This window comes from Salvelinus namaycush, chromosome 3 (genome assembly GCF_016432855.1).
Source record: "Salvelinus namaycush isolate Seneca chromosome 3, SaNama_1.0, whole genome shotgun sequence".
Classification (NCBI taxonomy): domain Eukaryota; kingdom Metazoa; phylum Chordata; class Actinopteri; order Salmoniformes; family Salmonidae; genus Salvelinus; species Salvelinus namaycush.
The window spans coordinates 56,753,528-56,771,738 of record NC_052309.1 but is presented as its reverse complement, the minus strand read 5'-3'; the positions used below and the strand labels follow the sequence as shown (position 1 = coordinate 56,771,738).

The following is an 18,211-nucleotide window of genomic DNA, read 5'->3' as shown; positions in this document are numbered from 1 at the left end:
TTGAAGCAGGTACTATAAAAAAAAACGTAAGACAGTCTGGGGCCCTTTGCCTTTTGCAACCAACCAGTATATCAAATGCAGTCGGTCACTCAGTCCTGCATTAGCTAGGAAACTCAAGTCTAGCCTTGCTTTACCTATTCCCAAACCTTGATGAAGTAAAGAGGCTGAGCCCTGTGGGACAATATCGAACCCATGCGGTGACATGCCAAGGAGGAAAAGGAGTAGGAATAGTTCTCCAACAGGACAGACAACTTGGCTTGGAACAGGAGAACTGGAGGGAGATTACACTTATAAGCATGTTGTGACACATTAACAGTTAATATTACTGGTAAATTCATTATTATCCTAAGATGTTTCTATAAACGCTGTCCACACTGCCATTCAGTACCACGAAGGACAGACCATAAGACACCAAGAAAATCAACACAGTTTACCAGTATCAGGAATTTTATTTATTATATGTATATAATTTTGTTTCTTTGTTAATTGTTTAATTCATAATACCCATAGAATATACATAGACGATAACCCTCAATAGCTCATATCTCTGACAACCTACTCATATGGCATATCATCTTCATTTAAAAGAATAATGGGGAAAAATAGGTTCCATAAAGAGTGAAAACACTGCCAGTTATAGCACACCCATAAGAGAAAAAGAGAAATAAAACATTAATACAAAAAAAAAAAAGAAGATACAACTCCCTTATGTGAAAAAAAGACCACTAACGATAGCAATAATAAGAACAGCCATTTAAAAAGGACATTATTTAGAAACCGGCCTGACTATGCATTTTTTCTTCTTCATGTATTGTGTGCGTGCGTGCATATGTGGTGTGTTTTGTGTGCAAGGATTTGTGTATGCGTGTGTCTGTGAAAAAGTGAGTGATTGCGTATTGCAAACATGGTCCCGTTGGTTCATTCGCATTGTTCTCCGTTGAGACTGGCGGTCAGTTGGGTCGTGTCGCTGGTGGTGGTGGGGGGGTAAAAATGGGTTGGGGGATAGTAAAGCAGCTTTTGGTCAGAGAACCACAGACAGTCACAAGTATCCAAACATGCAGATAGAAATAACGGGAAAGCCTCTGGAGTGCGTTTCAAAAAGATAAAAACACAGACGCAGAGGAACACATACATACTGCCGATTGGAGTAGTGTCTGCTGTGTTTCAACCACAGACTATACAGACACACACACACAATGAAACAGCGCGGACCAGGGTGGTCCACTGCAAATGTGTGTTAAGACACTTTCGACACGCACACACTCATTAAAAAGTGTGACGGGCTCCAGTGAGCTTCCATGAAAAATCTGCCCAGAAAAGCAAGAAGATTAAAGAGGCAGGAAACAAATTGAAGTAAGCGCAAAAGACTAGGCTGATGTCTTGACTTAAGATTAAAACAGTTAAAAATAAAACAAGAAAAAAACAGAAGGGGAAAAAGTTTGGTTAGCGTGGCAAAGTGCAGGTGCGCTGATTGAGAAACATGATTGATGCAAGTAACCCCTCTTCCCCCAACATGACTGACAGATGTCACTCAAGCAATGCTCCTCCACTTTAAAATCAGATCTGCTTTCATTTCTAGCCATGATTGGGGATGGGACAGTAATCATTGAGGGAGGGGGGGAGGAGGAGGTGAGAAAAATAAATGAGTAAGCAAATGGCAGCCAACCTGGGATGTGGTTTGGTAGGTCTCGGCCAATCAGAAGCGAGATAAAAGGGTGGTGGGTGGGACCTGAGGGGGAAAGCCCTTTGAGTAAAGCATGGCTGGTAATTGGGGTGTGTGGAATGGATGATACTGCCCATATGCACTGATCAATCAGAGGTGCGTTCAGTTCGCTTTAACATTTGCGGAACGGTTTGTACTGACCGACACGTTTCCCAAAAATATTCTTGAACAAACAGGCACGTTTGCTCATAACTGACAGCGTTTTTAAAGGGCAGTAGCCATGCTGATAGCGTTCCCCAACAGAATTGTGTCCGTTCAATTGAACGTTCCAGAACGTAAAAACTTACTGAACACAGCCCTGGACTCATACTTACTCTCCGCCTCCTCTAATGGCCAAACATAAGGATTAGGAGAGGCTAAACTGATCCCAGATCTGAAAGTAGGGCCACTTCTACCATGAATAGAGGCTTATAGCTTCTAAAGGGGCTAAGGATGTGCTACAGCAAAATGAAGCGGTCCACTGTTAGATGTGAGTGGAAAATGTGACAGCAATGCGTTAAGCTCTGAGCGAAGCCCACCATGAAACACGGCACATTAGAAGGAAACAAAGAGCAAAATCAGCCACTAATTACCATAGACACCGTAACCGTGGCAACCATTATCAGTTTAACACAAGCGGAAAGTAAATATCAGTCGTATATCTGCTGATTCTGCCTGCCACCCTCCACAACTAAATAGAGTATTTACAAATCACTGTCCTCCCTGAAACAATACCAGACACATGAAGGGAGGAGAAAGAGGGGAATGGCAAATAGGCAGAGGAGAAATTTGAATTTTCTAATATGGTGGCAGATTTAAAAATGAATTGTGACATTTTGTTTTGGGAGAAGAGAAACATACTATAGGCACCCCTCTCCAAAAAAGATTGCAATTTTTCCTTAACCTCCCATTTAAGGAGGTTAAGGGTCTGTGGCATGTCGCTGATCGGTGTTAGTGAGTCAGAGACTAGCACAGAGAATAGGGAATCGCGTCAGAATTTCTAAGATGTGGGGTAATCATGCCTGTTCTAGGCCATGTATTTCTATCTGAAAACTCTGACGTCCTCTTTGAAAAAGTGAGGATGGAGATAAACCAGCTGTGGGTTACAGTACAAAGACAATTCAAGCCATTCCTCATCTCTCCATGCCTCCATCCCACTCTACCTTTACCACTTTGGTACATTTCAAGAATGAATGCGTGTTCATTTAGATTAACAACATACAAATTTCTAAACAAAAGAAGAAAAAGAGAACAAAATATAAAACCACCAACATGCCGTTAAAACATAGAATGTTTGTCTCGCAAGTAAAGAATGTCTAGAAATCAATGTTCCAAAAAAACAAAAACAAAAAAATTCTCTCAAATATAAACTTCAAAACATACAAATACGACTCCTGACTGTTCATAAACATTCAAATAACGGTGCACAAACCAAACCGCCACGAGATCACGCAAACAAAACCATTTATATGTACACATCTAACTAGCGCCCGTCTATCTTTTCTTTCTCGTTTTTTCTCAAACAATAATTCCATGGAGCAAGACAGACAGTTAAGGTGTAGGTTAATACAGTAACATATACTGTGACTAGTGAGAAAGAGATGGAAAGAACACAGATTTACAGAGAGGGGAAAAAGAGAAAAGGCTCACAGGAACGAGAGTGCTAAATTGAGTTGGTCAGATTAAGTTCTTGCTTTTTAAACAGTACACACTCCTCGCAGAAAGCAGTAAAAGAGAAAGAGGGAACAGTCTCCTGATGGTGGTTAAAATGAGCGCAGAAGTACTTAAAGGAAATATCCACCCAAAACCATTAATTCCTATAATTTACAGTGTTAAATAACACTAATGTGAGAACAATATTTTTGTGAACAAATTTTAAATTTTGTTGTTATAATAAGGTTGGTAGCAACATGTGAAAATCTTGTGGGAAATCTGTTGCAGCTCAAATCGACAACAAAACCCACAACGCAATGCTCTCTCTATGGACCGGCTGGCAAGCTAGCAAAAGGTAGCTACACAATAATACCAGAGTCAATATCAGCATGTGAAATAGTTAGTTGTAAAATTGCACTCTCACCATGTTTAACCTAGTATAACATAAGCAATAGCACCATGAAATGCACCATGGACTAAAGAGGCAGACAAATAGGAGAAATGAGGTGGACCCTCTGTTTAATTACACATTTCTCAAGGTAGGATTATCGCAAAAAATATGATCAATGGCTCATTCGAGAGAAATATGACATGTATGATAGACGTTTTTGCGATCTAAAAGTCAAATTCCTATTAACTTCCAGTGTAGTGAGAGCGACTTTATCGCAATGCTACCACACACCATCCAAATTTCTGCCTGTTTGAATGGCAGTAGCTCAGATACACATGAAAAAAAACTCAGGAATCAATAGAACGTTGCTGAGATGCACAAAAACAATAACAATCAAAATGGGTGAATCTTTCCTTTAAGTAGACAATAGCCCCCCCCCACCAAAAAAACAGCTTCCCAGCGAAAGAAATAAAGAAAACTTAAAAATGTACATGTTTCTGGTCCTTTTTTGTATGCTGTATATATGTTATTTTTTTTGTATCTTGTCGTTTGGAGTCTCCGTGTGGCTTTGTCACTCGTCTTCAAAGCTGAAACAGATATGAACAGGAGATGAAAATGACAGAACAAAAATCACATCTAAAAGTGTTGCAGAATGCCCACCTATCTTTTTCAAAGGTCTAGTAATCGTTATGAATGATGTGAGTGTATGTATGTGTGTGTACCTCTATGTCTCAGGAGCCCTGGTAGGTGGCCTGGAAGCGGAACGTCTCCTCAAAGATGAGCTCCTTCAGCTTCTCCTTAGGCAGGTCATCCAACTCCATGGTGAAGGTGAACGGCTCCTCTGCTACAGGCTACACACACACACACACACAATGAAAATACTACACTGAACAAAAATATAAAAAATGCAACATGTATAGTTGGTCCCGTGTTTCATGACCTGAAATGAAAGATCTCAGAATTTTTCATACTCACAAAAAGCTTATTTCTTTCAAATGTTTACATCCCTATTAGTGAGCATTTCTCCTTTGCCAAGATATGCCATCCACCTGACAGGTGTGGCATATTAAGAAGCTGATTAAACAGCATGATCATTACACAGGAGCACCTTGTGATGAGAACAATAAAAGGCCCCTATAAAATGTGGTTTCACAACATAATGCCACAGATGTCTCAAGGTGAGGGAGCATGCAATTGGCGTGCTGACTGTAGGAATGTCCATCAGAGCTGTGAATGTCCATCAGAGCTGTTGCCAGAGAATTTAATGTTAATTTCTCTACCACAAGCCACCTCCAACGTCATTTTAGAGAATTTGGCAGTATGTCCAACCGGCCTCAACTACAGACCACGTGTAACCATGCCAGCCCAGTACCTCCACAGCCGGTTTCTTCACCAGCGGAATCATCTGAAACCAACCAACCGGGCAGCTGATGAAACTGTGGGTTTGCACAAGGGAAGAATTTCTGCACAAATTGTCAGAAACAGTCTCAGGGAAGCTCTGTGTGCTCATTGTCCTCAACCGCGCCTTGACCTGACTGCAGTTCGGCGTAGTAACCAAGTTCAGTGGGCAACTGCTCACCTTCGATGGCCACTGGGACAGTGGAAAAGTGTGCTCTTCACTGATGAATCCCGGTTTCAACTGTACCGGAGAGATGGCAGACAGTATGGCGTTTTAACGTTGTGAACTGAGAGCCCCATGTTGGCAGTGGGGTTTTGGTATGGGCAAGCAAAAGCTACGAACACAATTGCATTTTATCGATGGCAATTTGAATGCAAAGAGATACTGTGTCGAGATCCTGAGGCCCATTGTCGTGTCATTCGTCCCCCGCCATCACCTCATGTTTCAGCATGATAATGCACAGCCCCAAGTCGCAAGGATCGGTACACAATTCCTGGAAGCTGAAATATGTCCCAGTTCTTCCACAGCCTGCATACACACCAGACATGTCACTCATTGAGCATGTTTGGGATGCTCACAGCGTGTTCCAGTTCCTGCGAAATGCCAGCAACTTCGCACAGCCATTGAAGAGCAGTGGGACAACATTCCACAGGCCACAATCAACAGCCTCATCAACTTTATGCAAAGGAGATATCGCACTGCAGGAGGCAAACGGTGAGCACACCAGGTACTGACTGGTTTTCTGATCCACCCCCTACTTTTCTTTTTCTTTAGTGTCAGATGCATATCTGTATTCCCAGTCATGCGAAATCCATAGATTAGGGCCTAATTAGCTTATTTCAAGCGACTGATTTCCATAAATGAACTGTAACTCAGTAAAATCTTTGAAATTGTTGCATGTTGCGTTTATACACTGAACAAAACTATCAAATGTTCCATACGTACAAAAAACGTATTTCTCTTAATATTTTGTTCACAAATGTGTTTGCATTCCCGTTAGTGAACATTTCATCCACCCGGTGTGGCATATCAGGAAGCATGATCATTACACAGGTGCACCTTGTGCTGGGGACAATAAAAGGCCACTAAAATATGCAGTTGTGTCACACAATGCCACAGATATCTCAAGTTGAGGGACATGCAATTGGCATGCTGACTGCAGGAATGTCCACCAGAGCTGTTGACTGAGAATTTAATGTTCATTTCTCTACCATAAGACACCTCTGTCGTTTTAGAGAATTTGGCAGTATGTGCAACCGGCCTCAACTACAGACCACACCAGCCCAGGACCTCTACACCCGCCTTCTTCACCTGCAAGATCGTCAGAGCAGCCCCTCGGACAGCTGATGAAACTGAGGAGTATTTCTGTCTGTAATAACGCACTTTTGCCGGGGAAAAACTCATTTTGATTGGCTGGGACTGGTTCCCCAGTCGGCGGGCCTATGTCCTGCCCAGTCATGTGAAATCCATAGATTTGGGCCTAATACATTCTTAAATTTGGCTGATTTCCTTATACGAACTGTAACTCGCTGAAGTCATTGAAATTGTTGCATTTATATTTTTGTTCAGTATATTTTGTTAAGTGTAATAACAGTATACAACTCCTAACAAACACCTTAGGGTGCATTCACATATGATCCTGGAGCGTTTGGTACCCTGATCCGTAGGGATGTAACGATTCACCGAAACGCATCAGTCACTGATTCAAATGTTTAAGATACAACTGCATCGGTCCACGGACCCCAAACTGATCCAAATGCAGCATGCATCGGTCAGAAAATCGTTTCAAACGTTAAGAATTGCCCATTCACATTTTTTGTTGTTGCTCATATTACTTTCTACCTTCTGAAAATCTAATTCTGTGAAAACTGATGCGTCCTCTTCTTCTGTGTCAAACTAACAACCCTAGGGAATATCAGTAGCTACGGGTGTAACGGTACACATATTCGTCCCGAACCGTTCAGTACAGGGACCTCGGTTCGGTACGCACTGTGAACCCAAATAAATAAATGAAATAAAATACATTAAAAAAACACTAGGCCTATAGGTTATACCTACGTTACGTTGTATGCCTCGAGTAAATCTGAGCTGGAAAAAATATTTCAGGCTATTCCGTTGAAACAACTAGATCCTATGTGAACATTGTAATCAAAAATAAAATCTAAACTGGTGCATTTCAAACTGTCCTTTTGTGATGCGCAGCTGGGACCTAATTTTGTACAATGGCGAGTGGTGGGGTCGATAAACCAGGAGGATTCTCCATCGTTTAAAATCTCCAGTTTGGGAAAATGTTGGCTTCCCAGTAGATTATAACGGCAATGGACTGAGTATGTTGCCACTGCTCAAATACAATAGCCTATGCAGCTGCCAACAACTCAAACAGTGTGGTGAAGGCAGCGCAACAGCGCCTCTTCAACATCGGGAGGCTGAAGAAATCTGGCTTGGCACCTAAGACCTTAACAAAACTTTCACAGATGCAGCATTGAGAGCATCCTGTCGGACTGGATCCACGCCTGGTACTAAGCCACTGTAACTAGCCGGCTACCACGGTTACTCAACCCTGCACCTCGGAGGCTGCTGCCCTATGTACAGACATGGAATCACTGGTCACTTTAATAATGGAACACTGGTAACTTTAATAATGTTTGGATACTGTTTTACTCATTTCATATGTATATACTGTAGTCTAGGTAATGCCATCCTATTTAACTATTGCTGTAAAATATATATACACACACACAAACAAACACATCTATCCACCGATAAATCCACTATAATTGAGAATTTCAATAAGCATTTTTCTACGGCTGGCCATGCTTTCCACCTGGCTACCCCTACCCTGGTCAACAGCACTGCACCCCCAACAGCTACTCGCCCAAGCCTTCCCCATTTCTCCTTCTCCCAAATCCAGTCAGCTGATGTTCTGAAAGAGCTGCAAAATCTGGACCCCTACAAATCAGCCGGGCTAGATAATCTGGACCCTTTCTTTCTAAAATTATCTGCTGAAATTGTTGCCACCCCTATTACTAGCCTGTTCAACCTCTCTTTCGTGTCGTCTGAGATTCCCAAAGATTGGAAAGCAGCTGCGGTCATCCCCCTCTTCAAAGGGGGGAACACTCTTGACCCAAACTGCTACAGACCTATATCTATCCTACCCTGTCTTTCTAAGGTCTTCGAAAGCCAAGTCAACAAACAGATTACCGACCATTTCGAATCCCACCATACCTTCTCCACTATGCAATCTGGTTTCAGAGCTGGTCATGGGTGCACCTCAGCCACGCTCAAGGTCCTAAACGATATCTTAACCGCCATCGATAAGAAACAATACTGTGCAGCCGTATTCATTGACCTGGCCAAGGCTTTCGACTCTGTCAATCACCACATCCTCATCGGCAGACTCGACAGCCTTGGTTTCTCAAATGATTGCCTTGCCTGGTTCACAAACTACTTCTCTGATAGAGTTCAGTGTGTCTAATCGGAGGGTCTGTTGTCCGGGCCTCTGGCAGTCTCTATGGGGGTGCCACAGGGTTCAATTCTTGGACCGACTCTTCTCTATATACATCAATGATGTCGTTCTTGCTGCTGGTGAATCTCTTATCCACCTCTACGCAGACAACACCATTCTGTATACTTCTGGCCCTTCTTTGGACACTGTGTTAACAACCCTCCAGGCGAGCTTCAATGCCATACAACTCTCCTTCCGTGGCCTCAAATTGCTCTTAAATACAAGTAAAACTAAATGTATGCTCTTCAACCGATCGCTGCCTGCACCTGCCCGCCTGTCCAGCATCACTACTCTGGACGGCTCTGACTTAAAATATGTGGACAACTACAAATACCTAGGTGTCTGGTTAGACTGTAAACTCTCCTTCCAGACTCACATCAAACATCTCCAATCCAAAGTTAAATCTAGAATTGGCTTCCTATTCCGCAACAAAGCACCCTTCACCCTTGTAAAACTGACCATCCTACCAATCCTCAACTTCGGTGATGTCATTTACAAAATAGCCTCCAATACCCTACTCAATAAATTGGATGCAGTCTATCACAGTGCCATCCGTTTTGTCACCAAAGCCCAATATACTACCCACCACTGCGACCTGTACTCTCTTCGTTGGCTGGCCCTCGCTTCATACTCGTCGCCAAACCCACTGGCTCCAGGTCATCTACAAGACCTTGCTAGGTAAAGTCCCCCCTTATCTCAGCTCGCTGGTGACCATAGCAGCACCCACCTGTAGCACGCGCTCCAGCAGGTATATCTCTCTGGTCACCCCCAAAACCAATTCTTCCTTTGGCCGCCTCTCCTTCCAGTTCCATGCCAATGACTGGAACGAACTACAAAAATCTCTAAAACTGGAAACACTTATCTCCCTCACTAGCTTTAAGCACCAGCTGTCAGAGCAGCTCACAGATTACTGCACCTATACATAGCCCATCTATAATTTAGCCCAAACAACTACCTCTTTCCCTACTGTATTTATTTTGCTCCTTTGCACCCCATTATTTCTATCTCTACTTTGCACATTCTTCCACTGCAAATCTACCATTCCAGTGTTTTACTTGCTATATTGTATTTACTTTGCCACCATGTCCTTTTTTTGCATTCATTCACCTCCCTTCTCACCTCACTTGCTCAAATTGTATATTGACTTATTTTTCTACTGTATTATTGACTGTATGTTTGTTTTACTCCATGTGTAACTCTGTGTTGTTGTATGTGTCGAACTGCTTTGCTTTATCTTGGCCAGGTCGCAATTATAAATGAGAACTTGTTCTCAACTTGCCTACCTGGTTAAATAAAGGTGAAATAAATTAAATAAATAAATGTATTCTACAAATATACTAAATATTCTACCCACACTGTCCATAATGTCTATACATACCATCACATACATATACACTCTGGACTCCGACATTGCTCGTCCTAATATTTCTAAATTCCATAATTTTACTTTTAGATGCGTGTATTGTTGTGAATTGTTAGATATTACTGCACTGTTGGAGCTAGGAACACAAGCATTTCACTACACCTGCAATAACATCTGCTAAATGTGTATGACACCAATAAAATTGGATTTTGACAGGCCGATATCACCCCAGTATTCCTACCACTGGAGCAAGATGGAAATGAAAAAAAAAAAAAAAAAAAACACATTGGTCTCCCCTCTGCATTCAAACAGCACTTCGCAGCTGATTGACCGGGCCAAAGACATGACCAGAGTGACAGGTATGTTTACAGCCACGGATATGAGTCCATTCTCAGTGGTTGAGAAGAATAGGGTGTTTCAGCACCTTTTGAAAGTGCTTGCTTCACATTATGAACTTCGCCCTCTCGCACCCATTTCAGCAAACAAGTAATACCCACTCTATATAAGCAAGCTAACGTCGAAGTTGTCAATGAATTATCCAATGCACCTTGTGTTGCACTTCCTACATACTGTATGGACGGACTGCCAGGGCTACAGAGAGCTCCCTAGCAGTGACAGTCCATCACATTAGCCCAGAGTGGGATATGAGAAGTACCATGCTAGTGTGGGTTTTGTGGACTGTTACACGCCTATCAGTAGCCTAGTCAAACTGCGCACTGTGCCCAGTCATGTAAAATGTGGTCTATTTTTTAGGTGTTGTGAAAGCAAAACATATTTTGTTGTATTCTTAAATGCTTCAGGAAACCGAACCAGGGTAAAGAATTTCATGTGACAAAGGACTTGGATGGTTTCTGGACAGGGCACCTGAGTATGTGAGGGCGGGCTGCTGCAGTCATACCTCGTCAGTGGGGTCGTAGTACTGCTCCAGATAGGGATGAGCCAGGGCCTCCTCTACCGTGATGCGCTTGATAGGGTTAAAGGTCAACATGCGGCCCAGCAGGTCCAGAGCTGGAGGGAGAGACGGGGTGTTGTTAAAATGTCTTGAACAGTCATTCTGTTTCCCATGTAAAAGCCTTTTGAGTTACTAAAATAACACCTATATTTGTTTTGGATAGAAATACTCAACATTTGAGAAAAATTAAACTTCCCCCTCTCATGGCTAACTACCAGGAAGTTTGAAAAGACAGGCTGAGTGAGTGGGGAGCTTACATTCATGAATTCCCCTTGACTGACAGCTCTTTGAAACACGTACGTCAATCAACTTGGACGCAGTGAGCAGTAAAATAATCTCAAGCTAATTTTGTGATACACAAAGCAACTTATGAAAAGCATGATTTTTACTGTTCATGACCATTAAACAGATAGTTCTTTCCAAAATCAATGGATTACCCATAAATACCACAATCCCACATGAAAGGGAAGGAGACACCTAATGTGACCATTTTAACTAGGTTGAAGTCTACTTGGTGTACCAAAGCTCACACCTGAGTTGGAGAACAGGGACCGCTAGTGAAGCTGGGAAAAGGGAAAGTGTGAGGGTGTGTATGCATGGTAATGCTTGCAAATGTATTTGAAATCTGAATGTCTGCAATTTGTGTGTGTGTACATGCATGTGTGAAAAAAACTAACAATGCTGTTTTACTTGCCTTTCTTGCACTAAACATGGCACTGACTTTGCTGATTGTTGCATTATTGAGGAACAGTTTTACTTACTATGACGGTCTTACCTAGTGACCCTAAGATGAATGCACTAAGTCACTCTGGGTAAAATAAATTACTATAATGTAATGTAATAATGTGTGCGTGTTCTACCCTTGCTGTCCGCCTTGGGGAACAGCTTGTTCCAGGGGATCTTGGGTTTCTCAGGCAGAGACTGCAGGTAGTTCCTGGCCTTCATGTTGATGATGCAGTTCAGGTCATCCGGAGTGGGAGAGCCAAGGATGCCTGCACAACCAATCACACACTTTACACCTGGGTCCTGTTCAGTAGGACACAATGTAGCAAACAGTTAAAATGCTTTGAAAATGGAAACTAAAATGTGACGTTTGATCACACAACACAATGCCACAGATGTCTCATGTTGAGGGAATGTGCAATTGGCATGCTGACTGCAGGAATGTCCACCAGAGCTGTTGCCAGAGAATTTAATGTTAATTTCTCTACCGTGTTGTTTTAGAGAATTTGACAGTACGTCCAACCGGCCTCAGAACCACAGACCATGTGGAACCATGCCAGCCCAGGATTTTTCAAATTCGTCTGAAACCAACCACCCGATGAAACTATGGGTTTGCACAACCAAAGAATTTCTGCACAAACTGTCAGAAACCTTCTCAGGGAAGCTCATCAAGCATCCTCACTAGGGTCCTGACTGCAGTTCAGCGTCGTAACCGAGTTCAGTGGGCAAATGCTCACCTTTGATGGCCACTGGCACGCTGGAGAAGTGTGCTCTTCACCGATGAATCCCGGTTTCAACTGTACCGGGCTGACGGCAGACAGAGTCTATGGCATCGTGTGGGCGAGCGGTTTGCGGATGTCAACAGAGTGCTCCATGGTGGAGGTGGGGTTATGGTATGGGCAGGCATAAGCTACACACAACGAACACAAGCTGAAAATATCCCAGCTCTTCCATGGCCTGCACACTCACCAGACATGTCACCCACTGAGCATGTTAGGGATGCTCACAGCGTGTTCCAGTTCCTGCCAATATCCAGCAACTTCGCACAGCCATTGAAGAGCAGTGGGACAACATTCCACAATCAACAGCCTCATCAACTTTATGCAAAGGAGATGTCACACTGCATGAGGCAAACAGTGATCACACCAGATACTGACTGGTCTTCTGATCCATGCCCCTACCTTTTTTGTAAGGTATCAACAGATGCATATCTGTATTCCCAGTCATGTGATTAGGGCCTAATGAATATATTTCAAATGACTGATTTCAATATATGAAAGTTAACTCAGAATCTTTGAAATTGTTGCATGTGGAGTTTATATTTTTGTTCAGTGTATATGGCCAGTTCAGGTAAGTCTAGCCATGTCCACCCTTCTCACAGACAGAAGCCAAAGTCAAGGAAATTTCCAAAGGGTATTTTGGAAAAGAGCATACAGTAACTTATGCAAAAAGTTGGAGCGAGTGTCACACCCTACTCCCTTTATAGTGCACTACTTTTGACTAGGGCCCATAAGGCTCTGGTCAAAAGAAGTGCATTAGCTAGCGATTAGGCTGCCATTTGGGTCACAACATGTCTCTCTCACCCAGTATGTGGTTGAGCTGGTCCAGGTAATGCTTCCCAGGGAAGATGGGCCTGTTGGACAGCATCTCAGCCAGGATGCAGCCCACTGACCAGATATCAATGGACTTGGAATAGCCCTGAACAGCACACACGGAGTTAGTACTAACACATGAATTCACATTCACACTATCAAATCACCAGGAGTAGGCCTGACAGAGAAAACACGGTCCACAGACATGGAATCAATGCACAGTCCACACACACACACCTTTGAGTTGAGCATGATCTCGGGGGCCCTGTACCAGCGCGTAGCCACGTACTCTGTCAGGAAGCCTGTGTGGTCATGCTCTGGGTCAGCTATCCGTGCCAGCCCAAAGTCACAGATCTGACAGAGGAGGGTGGTTAAAATACGCAGAAACACATACAAAACGTTTTGTAAAAGAATCAGCTAAATAAATACGGGCCTGTTCACGCCAGCAAATCCCCACTAAGCCCTCTTCTGGTTACAGAGTAGATCATTTTCTTCACACAATGGACCCTAACCATTGGTCCACGGTTAGATTTCCCCACTCCCTAATGGTTATGATTGGGTGATACAATGGGCGTATTCATAAGTGTCTCAGAGAAAAAGTGCTGATCTAGGATCAGGTGCCTCATGTCTATTAATTGACAAGGCAAAACTGACCATAGAACAGCACTTGTACTCTGAAACGCTTTATAAATATTGGCCCTGATCTTAGATCGATGGATAGGGGGTAGCTAACTGTGCCTTGAGGTCACAGTTGGAATAAGTAGTAGTAGTACTGCAGTTATAGTGTTGGGGTTAGCAGTAGTAGTATTATAGATATAGGGTTAGTAGTAGTATTCTGGTTATTATTACCTTGAGGTCGCAGGTGGTGTTGATGAGCAGGTTGGAGGGCTTGAGGTCACGGTGCAGCACGTTGGCAGAGTGGATGTACTTCAGGCCTCTCAGGATCTGGTACAGGAAGTAGCAGGTATGGTCGTTGCTCAACATCTGGGTCTTCAGGAGCTTGTACAGGTCTGTCTCCATCAGGTCCTGCACTATGTAGCTGGGAAACAAGGGGCTAAGGAGCCTAACAAACAGAGGGGGACCAAACCATAACCCAAGTAATTCTGTTAGATCTAAGCTTGTAAAGGTCTGTCTCCATGAGGTTCAGCACTATATAGCTGGGAACCAGCAGGGGGCACCATTCAAAGGGACAAACGAGGATGAGGAGGCATATGACAGTTACGGGCACTACGGGCCAACAACCACATATCCATTTGAACATGACCGTAACCAATTCCATGTATTAAGTGTGAATTTCTGGTGGAGTTTTAGAAAGCATAAAGGCCTTCACACACACATTGTAATATCGCGTATCCCCCCGTATTGCTAACATTCACTTCGGCGCAGGTCCAATGAATTTGTTTATTTTCCATAGCATGGAATTATAACATTGTATTAACCTTTGTTTATCAACCTAGGAACAAGGAAATACTGCGCTCATGCAAAACATTTAGGGACCGAACGTTATTTATAATGAGGGATACTTGGAGAAAATCAAACCTCTGAAATTAAAATGGATGGCCCTCCCTTCAGTAAAATAGATTTGCACCTGACCCTCCCTGAACACTTACAAAAAGTGACCCTCCCCTATACCCAAAATAATAATTTAAAAAAGTGGATAGCAGAGGAAATGCATACCGTTTACCCTCACTCCTAAGACAGACCAGAGCCTTAGATATGCAGTTTTTGAAAGAGTTTTTTGGTAAGCATTACATAGCAACGTAGCAATTTTGATAGTGCGCAGGGCTGCTGGCCAGAAGGCTGTGGGTTCACAGACCACCGCAGACATGGGTAGGGGTGAAAATACCTACTTTATAATAAATGCATTACATAAATCTATCATGGTATTTGCGGGTCTGAGAAAAAATTGCCTTTGATAAACCCATTTCATGCAAGTCATTTTACATGACTGGAGACAAGCATAACATTTTTTTAATACCACACCAGAGCATGAGCTGAGTGGAGCGAGGAGCCATGCTTGCGTAATTTTGCAGAGGGTGGAAAGGATGTAAAAAAATAAATAATAATAATAATGAGCGTTGGCCTTCTCTCCCAATCCAATTTCGATCCGGGTACTATTGAGCTCTGGGCATGCTCTACCCAGCATATTTCGGTTCCTTTATCACTATTATTTTAATTAGGCCTATTCTGTTGTATTTATTTAGCCTACCCCACCACTAATAATGCGCAGAGATCACGCACAGTGAGCCAGCCAGTTTCCCCATTAGCCTTTGTCTCTGATTCAGATGGGTTGGGTTAAATGCAGAAGACACATTTCAGTTGAATGCATTCAGACTAGGTATCCCCCCTTTCCCTTCCCTTTCTGGGTGAAAGAATACACGTCCCTCATGCACTCGATGCGGCGGGCCCTCAGGATGTCGTTGATGCCGATGATGTTCTCATGGCGGAACCGCAGCAGGATCTTGATCTCCCTCAGGGTGCGCTGACAGTACGTCTGGTGCTCAAACGGACTGATCTTCTTAATGGCCACGCGAGAATCCGTCATGCCGTCATGGGCCGAGCTGGGTGGGGTGGAGGAGAGAGAAGATAGAGGGAGAGAGATGGAAGAGAGACGGGGGGCGGGGGGGGGGGGGGGGGGGGTAGAGAGTGATGGGTTAGAGAGGGCTCCAGTTACAACCAGCACAATAAGCCCAGCACATTGCATGACACGGCAGTTCTTTATAATAGTGACAGTGCTGACTGACACTTGAGCATGAGCACAATGAGACAACCAACTAAGAGGAACCATTGCAGAAGAGGGGCTCATATTGAATTATTTAAGTTTGGCTATATTTAACAACTTAGCAAATATAACTGTCAAGGAAATGTACAAGTTAAAATAAATATTCGGTCTATACACCATTTTGATTACATTCAGAGTGTGGTGTGTATGCTATGGTGTGCCCTAGGTAGTTGTGCATTTGGTCACAAATTTCAAGTATGAAATAATGGTGTAACACTACCTTGCCATTGTTTAGATAACTTGGATAAGGCAAGAAGTGCTTGCCATGACACGCAAGTAGAAACTTGCTTCGCTGACATGACATGCAGTATCAACAGTTTATCTACCTCTGGTAGGTGGTAGATAAACTGTTGATACTGCATATAGCTGGAGCTGTGAACTATGATTTCCTTGACCAATGAAAACATCTGCAATTGAGCTAAACGCAATCTTTGATCTTGGGTAAACAATTCTCACGCGCACCTTGTGCCCAGAAAACCTCGCGAGACATTTTCTACAAGAAAAACAAGTGGTATCATCAGTGAGGTTGGTTAACTAGCCAACGAACTATTTAGTTAGCTACCGGTAACTAACTAGATAGTAACAGTTGGCCCATCAAAAAACGACTCACGCGGTGTGAACGATGAACTGTTTATACTGTATCAAGATTACAAAGACCTGCGCAATCACTTCCTCCCACTTCCTGTATTGAAAAAGAATTTGGCAGCCTCATAATAACCACGCCTATTAGCAACTTAGCTAGTTAGGTGGCTAATTGTAATATAACGTTGTTAGCTAGCAAGTTAGCCTGAGCTGCGGTTATAATTTAGCTAGTTAGCAAACTAGCTAGATAGCTAGCGTTGTTTGTTACAAAATGACGTATAAACTAGATCTTTCATTTTATGCTATTGTGAACATTACTGGGATACAATAGGTGGGCATCAGGACATACTAAAACCATAATGCGTAGCTAACTAGTAGCGAATTACCTACTAACCTAACTAATGTAGCTAGCTAGCTAAGTGAGCCAAACGCTGGCAATCTGTTGCTAACTAGCCAGTTAACTACGTAGAAATAGTTTATCACTGCCAGTGGTAACGTTAAGTGCAATTGAATACACAACAAGGGTATGCGCAGAACTGTGCGTTTACAGCCAGATGGTTGTTATGTCAATTAATAGGCGATATGAGGCAGTGAGCTAGCCAACGCCTTCAGACGAAGCTTAACTGGCTTGTTTTTTATACTGAAGTCAACGTTTTTACGGCGAACATCATGTATTTTCTCTTACCAAACCATTCCATAGGCCCCTTCCCCGATGTACGAGAGGTTGACATAGCGGGGGCCAACGTCAAAGTTCTGCCCCTTTACCACCTCCAACACGGGCTTTATCCCCGCAGCTCCAGTCGCTCCCTCGGGCGCAACAGCCCCAGCGGCACCAGTATTCGAGCCTGTGGCTCCAGCCGCCGCAGCACTGTTGCTCGAATCCGCCATGATTCAATCTAGAAATCTACTATTTTCTGACAATATTTGGGAGGGGGCCTAGCGCAACTCTAAAATTGACTTCAGGTTGATAGAAAGGTTAAAAATATTTCCTTGGTTCGTTTCGTTGACGGATGAAGACGAATCGTTCAGGGCCCCCCTCCAGAGCGTGTAAATGGATTCGTTTCTAGTTCTTCTTCGTAGTCTTCTTTGCTTAGGACTTTCAGCGGCGTTTGGCATCCCAACTGTGATGCGTTACTGCCACCATCTGGATGGCAGGCTGAATAGAAAAATTAAAACTGAACCCAAATAAAAGTGATCCAATGTGATGTTGATTGTGATAACAAACCTTATTTTCCCCACACCCAGGACATTTTTTTTATTTATTTTTACCACACATTTTACATTTACATTTGAGTCCTTTAGCAGACGCTCTTATCCAGAGCGACTTCCAATTATTGCATTCATCTAGGGCCTCCCGAGTGGCACAGCAGTCTAAGGCACTGCATTTCAGTGCTAGAGATGTCACTACAGACCCTGGTTCAACCCAGCAGTGGTGGAAAAAGTACCCAATTGTCATACTTGAGTAAAAGTATAGATACCTTAATAGAAATTTGTAAAAGTAAAAATCACCCAATAAAATACTACTTGTCTAAAAGTATACAGTTCTAAATATACTTAAGTATCAAAA

The 18,211-nt window shown here is 43.1% G+C and overlaps 1 protein-coding gene across 1 annotated transcript; it reads right to left on the bottom strand.

The window, feature by feature from the left end:
* Nucleotides 1-429: 429 nt before the first annotated feature.
* On the bottom strand, nt 430-17,730 carry LOC120033084 (mitogen-activated protein kinase 1-like). The gene is made up of 9 exons (XM_038979353.1): nt 17,330-17,730; nt 15,659-15,841; nt 14,130-14,319; nt 13,518-13,634; nt 13,272-13,386; nt 11,826-11,957; nt 10,912-11,021; nt 4,469-4,597; nt 430-4,333 (listed from the first exon to the last, which is right to left on the bottom strand). The coding sequence occupies exons 1-8, from the start codon at nt 17,530-17,532 to the stop codon at nt 4,478-4,480; spliced, it is 1,170 nt and encodes a 389-aa protein (XP_038835281.1). The 5' UTR covers nt 17,533-17,730; the 3' UTR covers nt 430-4,333; nt 4,469-4,477.
* Between the last annotated feature and the right edge of the window lie 481 nt (nt 17,731-18,211).

Bases quoted from the DNA above. Each gene is read 5' to 3' on its own strand.
- LOC120033084 (XM_038979353.1), bottom strand. From the start codon at position 17,532: ATGGCGGATTCGAGCAACAGTGCTGCGGCGGCTGGAGCCACAGGCTCG. The intron at 13,635-14,129 runs GTAATAATAACC...CTCCTCTGTCAG, and splicing joins ACACCACCTGCGACCTCAAG to ATCTGTGACTTTGGGCTGGC. The intron at 13,387-13,517 runs GTGTGTGTGTGT...TGTGCTGTTCAG, and splicing joins AGATCATGCTCAACTCAAAG to GGCTATTCCAAGTCCATTGA.